Source organism: Piliocolobus tephrosceles, chromosome 9 (assembly GCF_002776525.5).
Source record: "Piliocolobus tephrosceles isolate RC106 chromosome 9, ASM277652v3, whole genome shotgun sequence".
Classification (NCBI taxonomy): domain Eukaryota; kingdom Metazoa; phylum Chordata; class Mammalia; order Primates; family Cercopithecidae; genus Piliocolobus; species Piliocolobus tephrosceles.
Genome location: NC_045442.1, coordinates 85,263,600 through 85,280,395, shown reverse-complemented (window position 1 = coordinate 85,280,395; position 16,796 = coordinate 85,263,600). Strand labels below are relative to the sequence as shown.

General features: G+C 47.8%; 1 protein-coding gene across 3 annotated transcripts in view; it reads right to left on the bottom strand.

Moving 5' to 3' along the window:
- Positions 1-16,796, bottom strand: part of WDFY4 (WDFY family member 4) — a 312,143-nt gene that overhangs the window by 37,444 nt on the left and 257,903 nt on the right. For all 3 annotated transcript variants that reach the window (XM_023230197.2, XM_023230195.2, XM_023230196.2), the window contains exons 48-49: positions 2,266-2,308; positions 665-784 (exon numbers count right to left, since the gene is read on the bottom strand). In XM_023230197.2, the coding sequence (XP_023085965.1) occupies positions 665-784; positions 2,266-2,308 (163 nt within the window). The remainder of the gene's footprint in view (positions 1-664; positions 785-2,265; positions 2,309-16,796) is intronic.

Here is a 16,796-nt window from a genome sequence, read left to right as displayed (position 1 = left end):
CCAGAAGGGCTGACCCATGGCACCATCTTGCTAGATGGCATCAGGTGCCTTCACTGCGGAGAGTAAGCCACGAGGCCCCCTGGGGTTCATGTTAGCAACTATGCTAGTTGCGTTGATCATTCCACAGGGGGAGCCAGGACAGGAACCCAGGCAGCCAAATACCAAAGGCCACGATGGGTTTAAGAGATCTAAGGCCGGGTGCAGTGGCTCATGCCTGTAATCCCAGCACTTTGGAGGCTGAGGCAAAAGAATCATTTGAGGTCAGGAGTTCGAGACCAGCCTGGACAACATGGTGAAACTCCATCTCTACTAAAAATACAAAAAAAAAAAAAAAAAAAAAAAAATTAGCCGGGCATGGTGGTGCACACTTGTAATCCCAGCTACTTGGGAGGCTGAGGCAGGAGAATCGTTTGAACCCAGGAGGAAGAAGTTGCAGTGAGCAGAGATTGCGCCACTGCACTCCAGCCTGGGTGATGGAGTAAGACTCCATCTCAAAAAAAAAAAAAAAAAAAAGAGAGATCTGAACTTCAGCAGCCGTTAGGCCCAGGTACCCAGGTTCACATGACAGAAGCTCCTAGCAAAGGCTCTGCATACTGACTTACGGTCTCTGTTATCAAGGTCTGAATGCCTGAGGGCAGCTGTGGGTTCCACATGAGGACCTTACCTCTGAGGTGTAGTCTGCGAGGACCCACGGGAACACTGGGTACTGCATGTAGTCATTGCAGGTTCTCCCAGCCACGGTGTTGAGGTACATGAGATACTCAAAATTGCTGATGTCCCTCTTCTACCAGAAGAGACAGAAAGGGGATAAACCAAACACATCTGATGCTCCCGCAAGGCCAGGGGTCCCACCCTCAGGCCTCAGCAACAGGCCCTGGCTCTGTGAGTGAGGACAGGCAGCCAGCCCCTCGCTCACTTTGTATATATCTCATGCATGAGCCAGCACCAACTCAGGGACCCACACACAAATTTCAGTATGAACAGAGGGAAGTATATTTGGGAAGCAAAGTCAGCAAGGAAAAAAAACCCAACGCAGTTCAGCAGCCAACGCCAAGGATAAGACATGCTTTGGTGTTAACGTTTGGATGCAGTACTCAGAAGTTGACTAAAATCATAGCACAAATGCTGGGGGTGAACTGACTGCTGACCTACTGGTGGTTAGAAAATAAGCAGAGGGGCCATGGCAGTCCCAGAGACAGAGGCCCTCACTCCTGGGCTCGATAGTCTGGCTTCCTCTGGGACTTTGGGAACTGCCTATTCCCTGTGCCTGCCTGTTGGGGTGATGCTCACTCTTAAGGGCCCTCTGCCTCCAGATGAACAGTCGCAAATGGAGACAGGGTCTGTATTGGGAATAAAATCCACCAAGGCCGCTGAATGAGTGAGCAATCCAACATAGTCATCATCTCTGACGTGGGGCCTGTATGCTCAGTGGCTCTCCCTTCCTCAGCCTGCCCCTTGGGAGAGGATTTTGGACCTGAGTGACTAAGACCTACTTTCTCATTGTCCTCCAATCTCTACAACTGCCTCTCTTAGGGTCTCTTCCTTTCTTTGAGATCCCTGGGCTGAACGTCAGCTTGTCCAGGCTGGGAGCCACGTGTGTCTTCCAGGAACAAGAATTGACACCTATGCCCCACCCGCTATGTGGCTGTATACATGTGTATCTTCACAAATGGGATGTGTGTACCCACTGGGAGGCATCCACCGTGTACAGGTGCGCGTGCACACACACATGCACGCACATTCCCCAGCTCTGACACCAATGTGCAAGATTTGTCCTCCATCACCGAGATCCGGTCAGGGAAATATCTGAGACATTTTGGTAAATTAGAAAAATAAGATCCCGGCCAGGCACGGTGGCTCACGCCTGTAATCCCAGCACTTTGGGTGGCTAAGGCAGGTGGATCGCCTGAGGTCAGGAGTTCAAGACTAGCCTGGCCAACATGGTGAAACCCTGACTCTAATAAAAATACAAAAATTTACTGGGCCGGGTGGCGGGTGCCTGTAATCCCAGCTACTTGGGAGGCTCAGGCAGGAGAATCACCTGAACCGAAGAGACAGAGGTTGTCGTGAGCTGAGATCACACCACTGTACTCCAGCTTGGGCAACAAGAGTGAAACTCCATCTCAAAATAATAAAAATAATAAATAATAAGATCCCTTCTTGGTTGATCCACACACTTCCACACACTTCCTCTCCATCGCTGGGGCCTGGGCCATTCTCTGGTTTGCATTCCCAGAGGGCTTCCCTCTGGAGGAGCCACTGTACCTGCCACTTCTGCAGCATGGTCCTGTCGGAGCCGGGGTACCGCCTGTGGGACAGAAAACCATAGTGGTGACCAAATATACCAAGGCTAGAACACAAACAGGGGAGAGGTGGGGCTTGCCTGGGCTTCGTGGGGCCAGGGTGTTGAGGAAAGCTGCAGACTTTCCACATCCCACAGTGGCTCTCAGCGGGCAGCACAGGGAGACTGTCGTCCAGCTCTTCCTGGCCCACCCCGGCCTGCTAAAGGTTAGGTTCTTGCAGTCAGTCCCTCCACTGTGATGCCAGAACAAGCTGCTGCCTCAAGAATTCCAGGGGACATGCAGCCTCAGGCTTGGGGGCCTCCTTCACAACCCACACAGAATTCCCCTGCCATATCTTGGCCTTCTTTGTCCCTGCCCCGACCCCCTCTTTTGCTTGTGGATAAAATGTAAACAACATGGAAGGCCATGAGATATGACCTAAGAGTCTCCGAAGAAGTGTCCACAGTCACCAGTTTCTAGTGTATGTTCCAGAAAATGTTTTACCCATATGCCTGCCTATATGCCTACATAGCTTTTTTTTGTTTGTTTCTAAAAAGCTTCAATCATACATGGGATCACATCGTACACCCGGTTCTCCACCCAGCCTCCCTTGTGCTGCAGCAGCCCTGGAGACCGGCTCACACTGCCCTTTCGCATTCATCTCTGCAGTCGTGGGGCAGTTTTGCACAGCTGGATCCTAACTGATTCACCGCCCCCATGACAGGCTTTGTTCTCACAACTGACATTTCCAGGAGCACCTTTTGGCACATGTCTCTGGGTACTTTTGTGAGTGTATCCACGAGAGGTTTCTAGCTGTGGTGCCACTAGGTTAAAAAGTGTGAGTATTTACCATTTTGCTACCTACGGCCAAATGGTTCCTTTAAAAGACCATACTAATGTACGTGGCTAAAATTAAGACTTACATATCAAAGCAATGAAGGCCCATTGTGGACTGCCCTGGTAGGAAAAAGGGTAACAAAAGGTGATATTGGGGAGGGTGTGGGGAGGAGCCCTCCTCCTCCACCCAAAACGTCTCTTCTGTTCGGCGGGGATTATAGAGCCCAGCTCCTCAGCCTCCAAGGTGCCCCTTTGCTCCTTTTCCAGCCGTTTCTTTCCCAACTCCATGAGACTCTCCTCTACCCCCAAGACCAGGTCTTTGCTCAAGATGCTCCACCACACCAAGCCAAATCATATCCCTTGGCTCCATCCAGCTCCTCTGCCACAGTTCTATTCAGGTGCCCACAGACATCTGAATGCCCACAGACCCAGTCCCCACATATGGTCTGCTCCACTTGCATGGTCTGTGTCAGGACCCTGCCGGGCTCAGTCTGGACAAGACCTGGCTGCCCGTGTGTCCCAGAGGGACAGTGCCGCTTCACCTTCCCATTGTAGCCCCACCATCACATCTTCTGTCCCGGGCTCTCCATCCCTCTGCATTCAATTCTTTACTTGGCAGATTTTCCATAAGCAGAAAGCAACCCCTAGGCTGGGATTTACATCTTCATCCCTAATACAGAAGTCATCTATTTGGGCCATGTATCCAGGCAAGCAACACCCAACAATAAGCAGAGGCAAAACGTGCTCCGATGTACTGCTTTAGCTTGCAAAGCATCAAGTGAAGATTTGGTTCTCCTGTTGTGTCTGTGACTCTGCCACCCACCCAGTTCTGGAGGGGTAGGTTGCTCTTAAGGCTATAGGCAAGGGCAGAGCCCAGGCTGGAGACGGTGAGGGTCGTCGCCTTGAAAAGGACCTGTGCTGAGCTCGCCAGAGCCATGAGCATGTGGAGTTGGCATGCCATAGCCTGCTGATCTAGCTACTCTGTTTTAGAAGTTGACAGGGGAGTGAGGACAGAGGAGTGAAAGCAGGGGAGCTAAATGTGCCAGTTAGGATCCAGGAAATGAGATTCAGTTTCTACTCTCCTCCCTTTCAGACAGGGTTCTAGAATTTTGCCTGTGGTCATTTGTGATGTTACTATCAGGTGGAATGGTGTACGGAAGAAAAAGGCATTTCACCATCCCACTCCTCATTTCATTGGCTATCAGCTCCAAGGAAGTTCCATTATTTCTGGTACCGTCAGAGAAAGATGCCATTACCAGCAGTTCCAGGACACCTAACCAAAGGTGAGTTCTGTTTTTTTAAAAATATTGTTTTAAAATCATATTAATCTGAAGGCGATTACAGAACTCTCCAAATGATCTATGTGAATTTTATTGGTAACTGGTGATTAGTTGAAAGTATTGCTTTAAGAGTTAATAAATTGCATCGTCCATCATCCATCATTATCATGTAAGTTTTAGATTAAACAAGATGTTGCAAATGGCTCTTGGCTTTCTAATGTGCTCTTGAGATCTGTGGGAGGCAGCCTGAGAAAGAGCTCTGGCTGTGAAGTCAGGGATACCTGGATCTAAATTCTACCTCCACCACTTAAATGGAGGACCCTGAGCAAGACAGCAAGCCTCTCTGATCTGCCATATCATCCTTGCAACACACTGGCCACATTGGTCACACAGGGGCACGGGAGAGCCAGTGAGACCATGGGTCTGGAAAAGGCCCCCAGAGCATTGGTGTGGGCACGGAGCTGCTCAACAAGCATGGTCCTGGCTATGTTGACATTGTTCAGGAGCAGGGGAGATTCTTTTCTACTCTGGGAGGAAGGAGAGTGTGGTGGCAGAGTGGGGCCTGCTTCTGGTCAAGACCTGCTTGGTTCTGCCAGTTCCACTCTGGGTGACCTTAGAATTGTGCGACCTGGGAACCTGGGCACCTGCTCATTCAGCCCAGCAAACACAATTCTGAGGAGCTCCTCAGGGTTTGCTGGGGGCCTGCACTGAGCTTCAGGACAAGACTGGGGCCTGTGGGCAACTTGGGGTGGAGCAGAGAAAAACAGAAGAACTTGAACAAGGCCAGAGAGGATTGTGGCAGTTACCCGGCCTGGCCTTATTGGGTTTAGCATGGGTGGACATTCAGAGGACATCACATCAACCCCTTTATTCCCTTCCCGCCCAGGACAGGTGTCCACCTCTACTGGATGACTTCAAAGATGGAAAGATTATCTCTGAATCAGGACATCGTGGGTAGTTTAAGCTCTTCCTTATTTCCAGGGGTCATTGACACCCATCCTGCTTCATTTTTAACCAGATCTCTGTCCTTTACCCCCTAGAGGAGTTTCAGAAGTTTGAGCGCTACTGCCAGGTGGCTTAGGGCCTTCCCTACCCCATGCTGCACAGCATCAGTACCTTGAGTTGCCTCATAGTCCTGCTTTGACTCTTCTCCCTTGGGCCAGCTCCACCCCACCCTGAAACCAGGCCCCCAGAGCAGGTGGCAGAGAGGAGAGAGCCAGACACACGTTCCAAGAGCTCATCCTCCATTAGGGGCTGGCAGAACAGCCCGCGGCTGGGCCTCCGGATATGGTGGGTTAGCCCCCAGACCAAAGGCTCTCAGCCGAGGGACTCATCTGGCTAAAGGCTGTACCCTCTCAGCCCTGGAAGGAGACTGGGGTCTTTGCCCATCCTCTTCTTCACCTGGCACTGGGAGGCTAGGTGTAGCCCTAACATGGCAGACACCTACGGAGGGCCTGTAGGTTAACCTGGGCCCCCAAGCTAATGCAGACACATCTCAAAATCCTGCTGCCTCTCCAAATTATCCCATGTGTTGCCTATTTGCAAAAACAGTTTTGAGGACATGGTAAAACGGGTTAGTGAGTGACTGAGAGATTTGATTCTTGAGTTAAGAAGCACTAGGCATACACAAGCCACAATGAGAAGAAAAATCGCTTATCTGGGCAAGCTGGAAACACAGGCCTGCTGAAGGGTATGGGCTATTTCTCAGGACAGGAGAAAAATAGTCTTGCTTAGCCGTTGCCAGGGGAGGCTCCTTGTGTAGGGAATGTGTGAGCTGGGGAGATGCTGGGGGCAGAGTGTGGCAGGGGCAGAGTTGTTCAGTGAGAAGCCAAACACACTCCCTCTCTCCCCATTTATTTCTCCTAAGAAGCAAATCTGGATCAACCTGGACTCTACTTTTTAGACCCAGGTAGGGCATTAGAAATCCATGCAAAGACAGATGTACCCTTTGAAACCAGAGACACCCTGCTGGACTAGGTGCTGGACACCTGCTCATTAAACCTCTCTGCCATAACTGCCTATCACTCTTCATTTCCCTAACATGTGGAAATTCTGCATACAGTTCTAGACCTAATAATAACACTTAATTGTTTAACCTGTTAAAAGGTTTGAAGGCTTTTTGCCTATTGTCTAACTTCCACAAAGGCCCAACGAAATTACCATGATTTCCATTAACAGATGAAGATATGGAGGTGTGGGGCAAGGAGGTGGTGTACAGTCCAGGACAGTGTAAAATTCATTGTTGGTGTCTACCCTCGGCCTGGCACAGAGCAGCCGGCATAAACACCAATACACCGACTGTTCAAGAGCACCTGCCAGGACCAGACCTTGCTCCAGGGCCCTGACACTGAAGAAAACAAATGCAAACAAACAAAAATCTTCATCCTAGTGTATGAAAAGCCAGCTACCTGACAAACTAATCAGTGGCATATATTTGGCAGCATGACATTAAAAAATGAGCATTTGTAAATTGACCAGATTGTTATTGTACAAGCATGCCATAATATGAGGCTGTATATACGTTAAAACTCTGAAAGTTGGCTGGGCACAGTGGCTCACGCCTGTAATCCCAGCACTTTGGGAGGCCAAGGTGGGCGGATCACCTGAGATCAGGAGTTCGAGACCAGCCTAGCCAACACGGCAAAACCCCACCTCTACTAAAAATACAAATATTAGCCAGGCGTGGTGGTGGGTGCCTGTAATCCCAGCTACTCAAGCCTGGGAGGTGGAGGTCACAGTGAGTCGAGATCAAGCCACTGCACTCCAGCCTGGGTGTCAAGAGTGAGATTATGTCTCAAAAAACAAACAAACAAACAAACTGAAGTTTATACAATACAAAGTTACTGCCAGTTGCCAAAATTATGAGTCCTTTCAATTTTCGTTTTGTTTTTTCTTTTTCTTTTTTTGAGATGGAGTCTCACTCTGTTGCCCAGGCTGGAGTGCAGTGGTGGGATCTCAGCTCACTGTAACTTCCGTCTCCCGGGTTCAAGCAATTCTCCTGCCTCAGCTTCCCGAGTAACTGGGACTACAGGTGCATGCCACAACGCCCGACTAATGTTTTTGTATTTTTAGTAGAGACGGGGTTTCACTGTGTTAGCCAGGATGGTCTCGATCTCCTGACCTCGTGATCTACCCCCCCTTGGCCTCCCAAAGTGCTGGAATTACAGCTGTGAGCCACCATGCCCGGTCTGAGTGCTTTTAATTTTCATAAGGTTTTATGCACCTATATTTCAAAATGTATTTATCTTGTATATTTTCCTCTTTCAAATATTGATTTTATTCTTAGTGCTTTATGATTTTTATATTATTTAATTTCAATTTTAAATTATGTATTATATATATTCTAATTAGAAGTATACTGGGTAGTAGAATTTGAGGTAATTTAAAATTTTCTAGTCATCTTCATTCAGAAATTTATTTAAATCCATTTGCTGTCTAAATTAAATTATGTATTTTATTTTTTGGACTTAAAACATAATATGGTGGTGGTTATGTATTCAAAAATGTTATAGTTAGCGTTCATTTAATGATTCGTTTTATTTTCATTTCTAAGTTGAAGTCATTTTATTTTGCTTTTTTTGTACTTTCCAAAATTTTTACTACTTAAATTTAATTTTGGATTCGAAATTACTTATTTCACTTATTTGCTAATTTTATTTTCTAATTTATGACTAGGTGAAAAAAGTTAGAGCATTTTAATTTCTTATTTCTACATATATATTTTCTAATTTTTCTTCAATGCTTTATCATCTGTATAATAATTTTCATACTTAATTTGTTTTCCTCATTTTCTCAATTTCTGGAAATTTAATGTAACAAAAAAAAAAAAAAACTGACAAAAAAAAAAAAAAAAGACCATAGATGCACAAATAGATAATTGCAGCCTTATTCATGATAATGCCAGGCTGGAAACAGCAGGAACAGCAAAGCACAAGGCTCACTGCTGTATGTCCATTCAGGATGCAGATTTCAGAAACTACACATCAGCATTTAATGACGTATAATCAAGTGAGAGAATATGATTACAGGGCTGTATGATTTTATGAGTACTGTAGCTACTCTGATTTAACAGTGGAAAAAGGGTGCAAAGAGAAACAAAAGAGTAAGAAATAATTAAATTCAAATAAATAGATGAAAGACAGCCCTCTCAAAAACCAAAGAGCAGACAAAAAAATACTTGCACAAATTCAAAGAAAGGGGAGTGATGTTTCATGAATGCTAGTAAAGTGAAATATGTGTCTCTTTCAAGAGAAATGTGTGACTTTTTCCCTGTGTAGCCACATCCGCCTGGCCGTTGCCATGGACAGGGGCTCTGCCTTGATCCTCTCCCACTGACTGCTGGGTGAACCGGAGGAAAAGCCCAGCTGCAGGAATCACAGCGGGTGAGCCCTGGGGTTCCCTCCTTGTGGCAGGCAAGCCAGCCTGTTGGGAAATTTGAGTGTCTTAGAGACCGTTTCAGCCTTGTGTCCTCTCACTTTGCAGGCTGGTGTCAAGACTGCTAATGACCTCCAGGTCCCAAGTCTCTTGTTGCTTGGTGACAAAGTTTCACAGTTGAGAAGGAGAAGCTGGGACTAGCAGGGTAAGTTTTGCTCGGGTGTCGGCCCTGCACTTATCAATTTACTTTAACTGTGCCAAACAACTGCTTGGATCTCTACTTTTTCTCTTTCTCCCCTTCTTTGAGTAAGCAGCTTTGGAAATGACTGTTCTCTGAGTATGCTTTATTTACAAAGCCCAGACACCACCTAATGCATTATTTAGGAGAGGAGGAAGCTTGCCTGAGCCCCAGCCAGGAAGGGCAGCTAGCTGGGGCACAGTGGGCGTCCTTGGAGGCCAGGGCACAGGTGAGCCTGGGAAGGCAGGTGTGCGAGTCAGTGGCGCTTTGGGGATGACACGGGATCCTGTCTCCAACATCTGGGTCTCCGTGGTGTTTTTGCTGCTCTACAGGCAGGTGGAGACGTGTTTGAACTGTTTGCTTTCACCCGACCAGTCACCCCTCTAAGGAAACTAAACTGTGACTGCTTGTTCGTTCAGGAGGGTCCAGCCCAGCAGAACAAATCTGATTATTGTTTACTGTAATGGGGTTTGGAGAGCAATCCGTGTTTTAAGAAGTCTAGTGGTAAACTTTTTCTACAAGTTATCCTGAACACTAGAACCCACTAATAAGTGGTTAAGCCCTAGGCTGAGCTGGGTCTTGCAAAGGGGGATTCTTCATGAGATACACGGGAACACACTCCTCAAGTCGCAACTTTTATGACAGGTATAGTGGGAAAAGACAGGCCCTCTACTTAGAGTCTTTGTGACTCCACACAAGTTTCTCAGCCTCTCTGAGCCTCAATTGCTGTATCCCTCCAGTGGAGATGAAAATCGACGTGCCAGGCAGTTGTGACTCAATTGTAATGTCTATAAAATGCCTGGTCTATAGTGGGTGGTCCACAGAATCCATACAAAGGGAGGAACCTCGTTTTATTGTGCTAAAAATTAGGTAGTATCTTTGCTTTGCAAAGGGTCCAGCACATAATAAATTCTCCACACATTTATCAAAACACGGATGCTATGTGAACCAAGTATGGAATAACACTCCCGGCCAATGAAATGGGGACTCAGAAAGGTTAAAAATCTTGTGCAAAGTCACACGTCTAGGAGGACAGGGCTGTGACAGGCCTGTAAGCTGGAGTGATCACATGCCTTCTGGGTTTGAGCCTCAGTCTCCAGGGGAGATGGGAGGCACTGAGACAGCTTCTGTCCACCCTGCAGGGCCCCTGAGCCCTGTGGTTGTCTGCAGATCAGTTTGTTAGTGCCTGGTGCTTGGTGCCTCCAGCTTCCGCTTGGGCCTCCAGTGGTCTCTCACTGTTGCCCAGCATCAAGAATGACTTCAGGCCCTTTCTCCCTTCCTATCAGTGGAGAGATGAGAGAGTGAAAGCTAGGTGATGTTTCCAGGCCCCTGAAACCCTAGAACACAAGGTGTGCAACTGAACCACGCCCATGTGTACTCTGCTGTCAGCCCCATTGCCAACTCTCAGCCCATTGCCAATGCAATTCACTGCCAATTTTTCAGTTTCTGAGCTCCCTACTGGTATCATATAATGGAACTCATCTCAGCCCCTAGAACTGGGTCTAATAACACATGCACGCTTCTTTTTCGGGGAGGGATGAGCCATAAGGATGGGGCTTGACCTGACTAGGAAGAAAGTTTCCCACAGGATCTAGCTCAGCTCCTGCCAGCATCTGCAGAACATGATGAGTCAGGAGCTTCCTGGGCGGCCAAGAGAGCCATTGGCGGCCAAGAGAGCCATCCGACATTGTAAAGCCAAGCTTGCATGGAGAAGCCAGATGGCGGCTAAGTCCATGGGAAAGGGCACCAAAGAGATTCTGCTCCAGTCGAGGTATGTGCCTTTGACTAGGCCCTGGGTGTTTCGTCTGTGAAGTGGAATGACCAGATTAAATGAGATGACATACATAAGGTACTTAGACTTTGTGCTGAGCAAAAGGAAGGAAAAGATACAGGAAGTGCTAGGCCCCTCTAGCAGTTCCAGCCTGCTCTTGAGTTTTCTCTTTGCCTGGTCCACATATACAATCTAGAAGAATGTTCATCTACTCTGCTTCCACCACAGAGCCTGGATCCATATGGTCCCTCCTCCGCCATGCCCCTCAGCACAGACTCCCATCCTCTCTTGCCTGCAGCTGGCCTGTCTCCATCACTCTCCTTCCCTGCCTCTGCTGCTTCCCTACAGCCAACGTCATCCTTCTAGAGGGCCTTATGTTGTCCCCTACCCATGAGCACACAGCCCACCTTGCGCTGCCCCTGCCCAGCTCTTCGCCCTCCCCTCCTTGACCTCCAGCTTACACCCTCTTCCTGTCAATTCTTTCCAAAATCCTTCAGTGTGGCTTCTTCTTAGTATTCTAGTTACAGCTCAGATGTCACCTTCTCAGAAAAGACCTCCTCACCCACCTCAGTCTGAGTTAGCAACATCCCCACCAATATGCCCTGTCTGACTTCGGCATTCTCTGTCACATCATCAGCTATTATTATTTGCAGAGCATTTACACCAACTGCAATGCTCCTTGTTTTTTTGTTTCTCTCTCCTTCTTTTTTTTCTCTGTCTCCCTCTTTTTTTTTTGTTTTGCTTTATTTGCTGTCTCTTGAAATGGTAGCTTCATGACAAACACAAAAGTATAGCCTTGCTCACTGCATATCCACTGACCTGACCCATAGTACAACTCCAGTAGGAATTGCTGGACAGACAAATGAATGGGGAGACTGGACTGTAGCCAGCTCTAGAGATTAAAAGTGAGTATAGGGATAATTATATTTGTAAGTAGCTATTATTATATTTCTTTTTCTGCAATCACTAGTAATGTTATTATTAATAATTTGTCAGTGCTTGAAAGGTTGCAAAGACTTCATATTTGGGAATCAGCAAAGATTGTTCTCCAACTCCTCCATCTGAGATTCCTGACCAGTGGGGAGTGGCCCAGAGCAGCTGGTTTGAGGGAGGTGATGGAGACGGTGCAGTCTGGTGACTCCACCAGCATTCCCCACCAGCATCCCTCTGGTGGTAGAAGCCAGATGACTGTTTATTGAGTGCACACTGAACACTGGTCACCTAACATTTTTATCACCTCGTTCACTCGTCAAACAATGAGCAATTGACCAATCCATTTTGCAGAGCAATAAACTGGGCTCAGGCATGTTACGGGACTAAACCTGGGTTGGCAATGAAGGCGAGTGGGGCTCACTTCTATTTGCCTCACAGTTCCCATGCTCCCTGCAGCCTACCTACCTGCCTTTTCAGGCACAGCAGGAAAAAAAGGGATAGCTGGCATGACTAATGTGTGGGTGGCCATCCTATCTGGAAGCTGCCGGGGTGCTGCCCTGTCCTGACCACATCATTCTCAGCTCTCCTGGTAATAGTTATGTCTGTTTGCACAGTCCTAAGGAAAGCTATCTCTCTTATTGGGGGCAATGTCAAGTGCTTCAGTCATGATTTCAAATAAACCTGATAAAGATTCAAGGAGGAAAAGGAAATCTGAATTTAGGAAAAGTTTCTGCAGAAGAAATTTAGGATTAGATGTTGCAGCATTTTCTGAAAGACAAGGGTCTTCTATGCAAGCTGTGAGCCCAAGCTACCCTTTTTCTCCACTAATCTGAATCATTCTTTCAAAAAGTAGGCCAGTTTTCCCACAGTTCCTCACCTCTGGTTGGAGGTTGCAGGGAGAAAGTACAGCTTCTGCTTGACGTTTCCTCCCTTGCACCATAATACGGGCCACCCGCTCATAAGAGGCCACGTGTTGTTTATAGCACAGCCCTCCGTGGCTGGCTGAGGGTGGGCTGTCTCTGATAGAGTATCTCTGGAGGGAAACAGGAACAGCTGCCCTGGGCTGCCTGCTCCTCCCCCACTCTCAGTGGCCACCTCTTGCATTCCACTCTGTGACAGCATAAAGTGCCCACAGATGACCTAGTACAGCACTGGCTGCCTCACGCAACCAGACTGTTAACCTGCTGCCCAATTCCTGTGTCTGCAGAGGTAGGGACACCTCTCAGGTATCCTCTATCTGCAACTGCCCCAGGCAAATCCAGCTCCAGTGAATAACCCCCATCACCACCCTGTCCTCTCCTGAATTCAGGTAATAGGAAAGGAAACGGAATCGTGTGTGTGTGTTTGTGTGTGTGTGTGTGTTTGGAGTGTGAGTGTGTGTGCATGTGTGTGAATGTGTGTTTGTAACTTTCTTTTCTGGTTAGAAACAGATTTTATATCTGTTGCAGAGCATTTAAAAACTATGTAGACATATAAGAAGAAAAGTAAAAAGAGCCCAGGACCATCACCTCCAGAGAGCAGTGTTGCTGATATTCTTGGCGCTCTTTCTCTCCTCTTTTCTGGGTGTAGGGGTGCATGTGTGCTGGAGAACACAGGGCTCACATGGACAGATGTTTTTTCACTAACATGACATCTTCAGCATTTTGCCTTTTGACATTTTTGGAAAATAATGTTTTGTTTTGTTTTAGTTTCTGTTTATTATTTATTTCATTCTATGATTACATGGTAATTATTTCATCACTTGTCTATTGTTAGATATTTGGGTTGTTTCTAATTTTTTTTTACTATTTTAAATGGCACCATCATAAGCATGTTTCTATCAAAAGTCTTATTCTTATTTCCTGAAGGGAGATTCTTAGAAGAGTCCTCTATGTGTTCTCCATAGCCTGGTCCCACTTCTTTTCAGAGTACCAGCTGTTTCCTTGCTTCATCTCATCTCTTTGCCTTGGCTCCCATCCTTCTCCCCTTGGCTTAACCTAGTTACGGTGGCTTCAAGTGTGATGCTACTGACCACTCGTCAGCCCCCCAGTGCACTTGTTCTCATGGTCAAACAATCCATCGTGCCATCATCTGCATCTATTTGGAAAGCATCTCTGTCTCCAAGAGGGTACACACTCAGTGACCAACAAATATTTTGTGTGCAAATGACAACCTGAGTTTTCCTGAGGGACCTCTCCCTTAAAACATATTCATGTACTGGAACTCTTTTAACAGTACACGTAAAAACAGTGAGTCAAGTTGATTATGCAGCAGCTGACTCTCAGCTATGAATCTGGGACAAAGCTGAGAGCTGAGACCCTTTCTGAGGGCATGGGAATCGGGATTGACCTTGGAAGCACCTAGAATGTGTCTATTAAACTAGTATTGACCAAGGGCCTACTCTGTGCTAGGAACTGAGATGGACAAGTGGACAAGACAGGCCATGTGTCCTGGAGTAGGTGGGGGAGGAGAACGGGGGATAGATAGTAAATGCAAGCATAACAAGTAATGCATCATAAACTACATTTAGATGCCAGATGCTATGGAGGAGAAGTGCAGAGAAATAAGGGGCATCAGTGTGTGGGGGAAGGTCAGTCTGCATTATTAATTGGGGGTGGATGGAAGAAGAGGTGTCGAGTCTGATGCCACAGTCTGGGTCCTGAGTGTCTACAGGAGGCCAAGGCTGTCAGCCCAGCCGGAAGAGGCTGTGGTGGAGCAGCTGGCTGGGAGCTGGGTTTGGGACAGGCAGGGTTTGAGATGCTTATCATCATCCAAGGAGAAATGCTAAATAAGCAGTAGGCTAAGCAAGTCCAGAATTGGGGAGCAAGGTCCAGGCAAGAAGCAAACACTGGGGAATTGTTAGTGTATAGATCATATTCAAAGCAATGAGACTAGGTGGGCTCACCCCAAGGCAGTGAGTGTAGACCAGCACGATGAGTGTAGGCAGAGAGGAGGAGCAAGGGGCTTGGCCATGGCCCTCAGGGGGCGCATGGCAGAGGCAGCCTCTAACCCACTCAATCAACTCCTTCCTATGCCTGGGCTATTTCCACTGTCCCCTGATGCCTACACTCACTGGCCTGGAGTATGGAGTCCAGGACATGGTAGCTTCCTGCTGGAGCCCAGAGGCTATGAGACCAGTCCAGTGCAACCCCATGCCTGGTACCAGCCTCAGGGCTGGGTTTCTCCTGTTTATTTACTTACCTTTTATTATGCCTCCTCCCACCCTCCCTTCCTTTCTTCCTTCCTTCTTTCTTCCTCTGTCCTCCTCCTCTCCTTCGTCTTGTTGTCCATCCTCTCCTCTCTGCAATGAGGCCTTTCCACTGGATGTTTCCTCCATCTGAAATCCTCTGCCTGAATTCTCACTTTCTCTGATCTCTGCTCAGGTATCATCTGCTCAGGCCCCAAAGAGGGCCCTCCTGGCCTCCCCTTTCTAAAACAGCACATCTTCCAAGTCTTCCCTTCTACTCTATGTCTCTATCCTGACTCTTTCTTTTTTTTTTTGAGACGGAGTCTTGCTCTGCCACCCAGGCGGCAGTGCAGTGGCGTGATCTCCACTCACTGCAAGCTCTGTCTCCCGGGTTCATGCCATTCTCCTGCCTCAGCCTCTCCGAGTAGCTGGGACTACAGGCACCTGCCACCACACCCAGCTAATATTTTTTGTATTTTTAGTAGAGATGGGATTTCACCGTGGTCTCGATCTCATGACCTTGTGATCTGCCCGCCTTGGCCTCCCAAAGTGCTCGGATTACAAGCATGAGCCACCGTGCCCGGCCTATCCTGACTCTTTCTAACATCCATCATCTTATTTTTGCTTGATTCTTCTTCTAGAATGTGAGCAGGACCTTCACTTTGTTTGCTGCCTGGAACAGTGCCTCGTTTATAGCAGGTTTTCAACAAATACTGTTGATGAGTGAATGACTTCAAAGGACCATGGGGAGGTCAACTGTGTCCTTAGAGATGACCTTCAGCACTCTCCTTCGCAGTCATTTCACACCTTCCCAGGTGGTAGGCAGTCAGCAAAGCTGCCGCCGAGCTGCGAGCTGTCCTGCAGCAGACAGGGTGCTACAGTGGACTCTGGGCTGTGTCACCAGTGGGCTCTCACCAGAACTAGAGGGTGTGCAGTGCAGAAAGAACTCCATGTGAGGAGATGCCCCAGTATGATACGAGGGGGCCTGTGCAGCTCAAAGGAGCAATGTGTCCTCTTGGCCCCCCAGGATAAATTAACTGAAGCCTGCACTCAGGGAGGCGGGGGTCACGGTCCATAAGGACACTGGGCTGCAGGGTCTGAATGGGGTTTCTACTGGGCTGGCACATGGAGTCCAGGCTCCCCAGTTGGTCAGTCGTGTGGTCCCATCCATGCTGCTGCCTCCTGTGCCAACCCCCGCCAACACACACACACACACACACACACACACACACACGTCAAAACCAAAGCCTCCAAGGGCCATGCGTTGCCCTCCCCTGAACTTGAGGAAGCAGCTACTTTTACATCCTCTTTACAGGAGTTCAAGCTGAAGCTTGTGGGACTCAGGAGACCATCCAGGGTCATGGGAAAGGTAAACGGGAGGCTGGGCACACCCACCACAGCCAAAGCCCTGGCACATTTCCCCTGCCAAGCTGCCTCTCTGAGGCCCAGTTTCCTAATCTGCAGGAGGAGAGGAGCTGTGAGGAGAAAACAGAATAACACCTGTCTGGCAATAGCAGCGCTTAAAGCACATTGGGTGGAATGGAATCACTGCTCACCTCATGGGCTTCAAAGGGGCCAGGTCTGCCTTTGGTTCTTTGACTTTTGCTTCTGTTGAGGTTGGTTTGTGTGTTTTGAACATAGGGTGGATGAACAAGCCATTTCTAGTCTGCTACACTAATCATCTTAATATTTTATTTTAATTGTAAGCCACCTATTCCCTTTTGTTCCTTTAACAAATCCAATTAAAACAGAGTACATCCAGAATCACAAAATAGATGCTATTAAACCAATAAGAAATCATAATCTTTTGTTATTGGGCCATGTGACCTCCTGGGAACTTTTGCTCCAAATAAAAGTTGAATTCTTATTATCCGCTAGGGAAAAGGGGGCAGTTTGACAGCTAACGGCTTTCCAG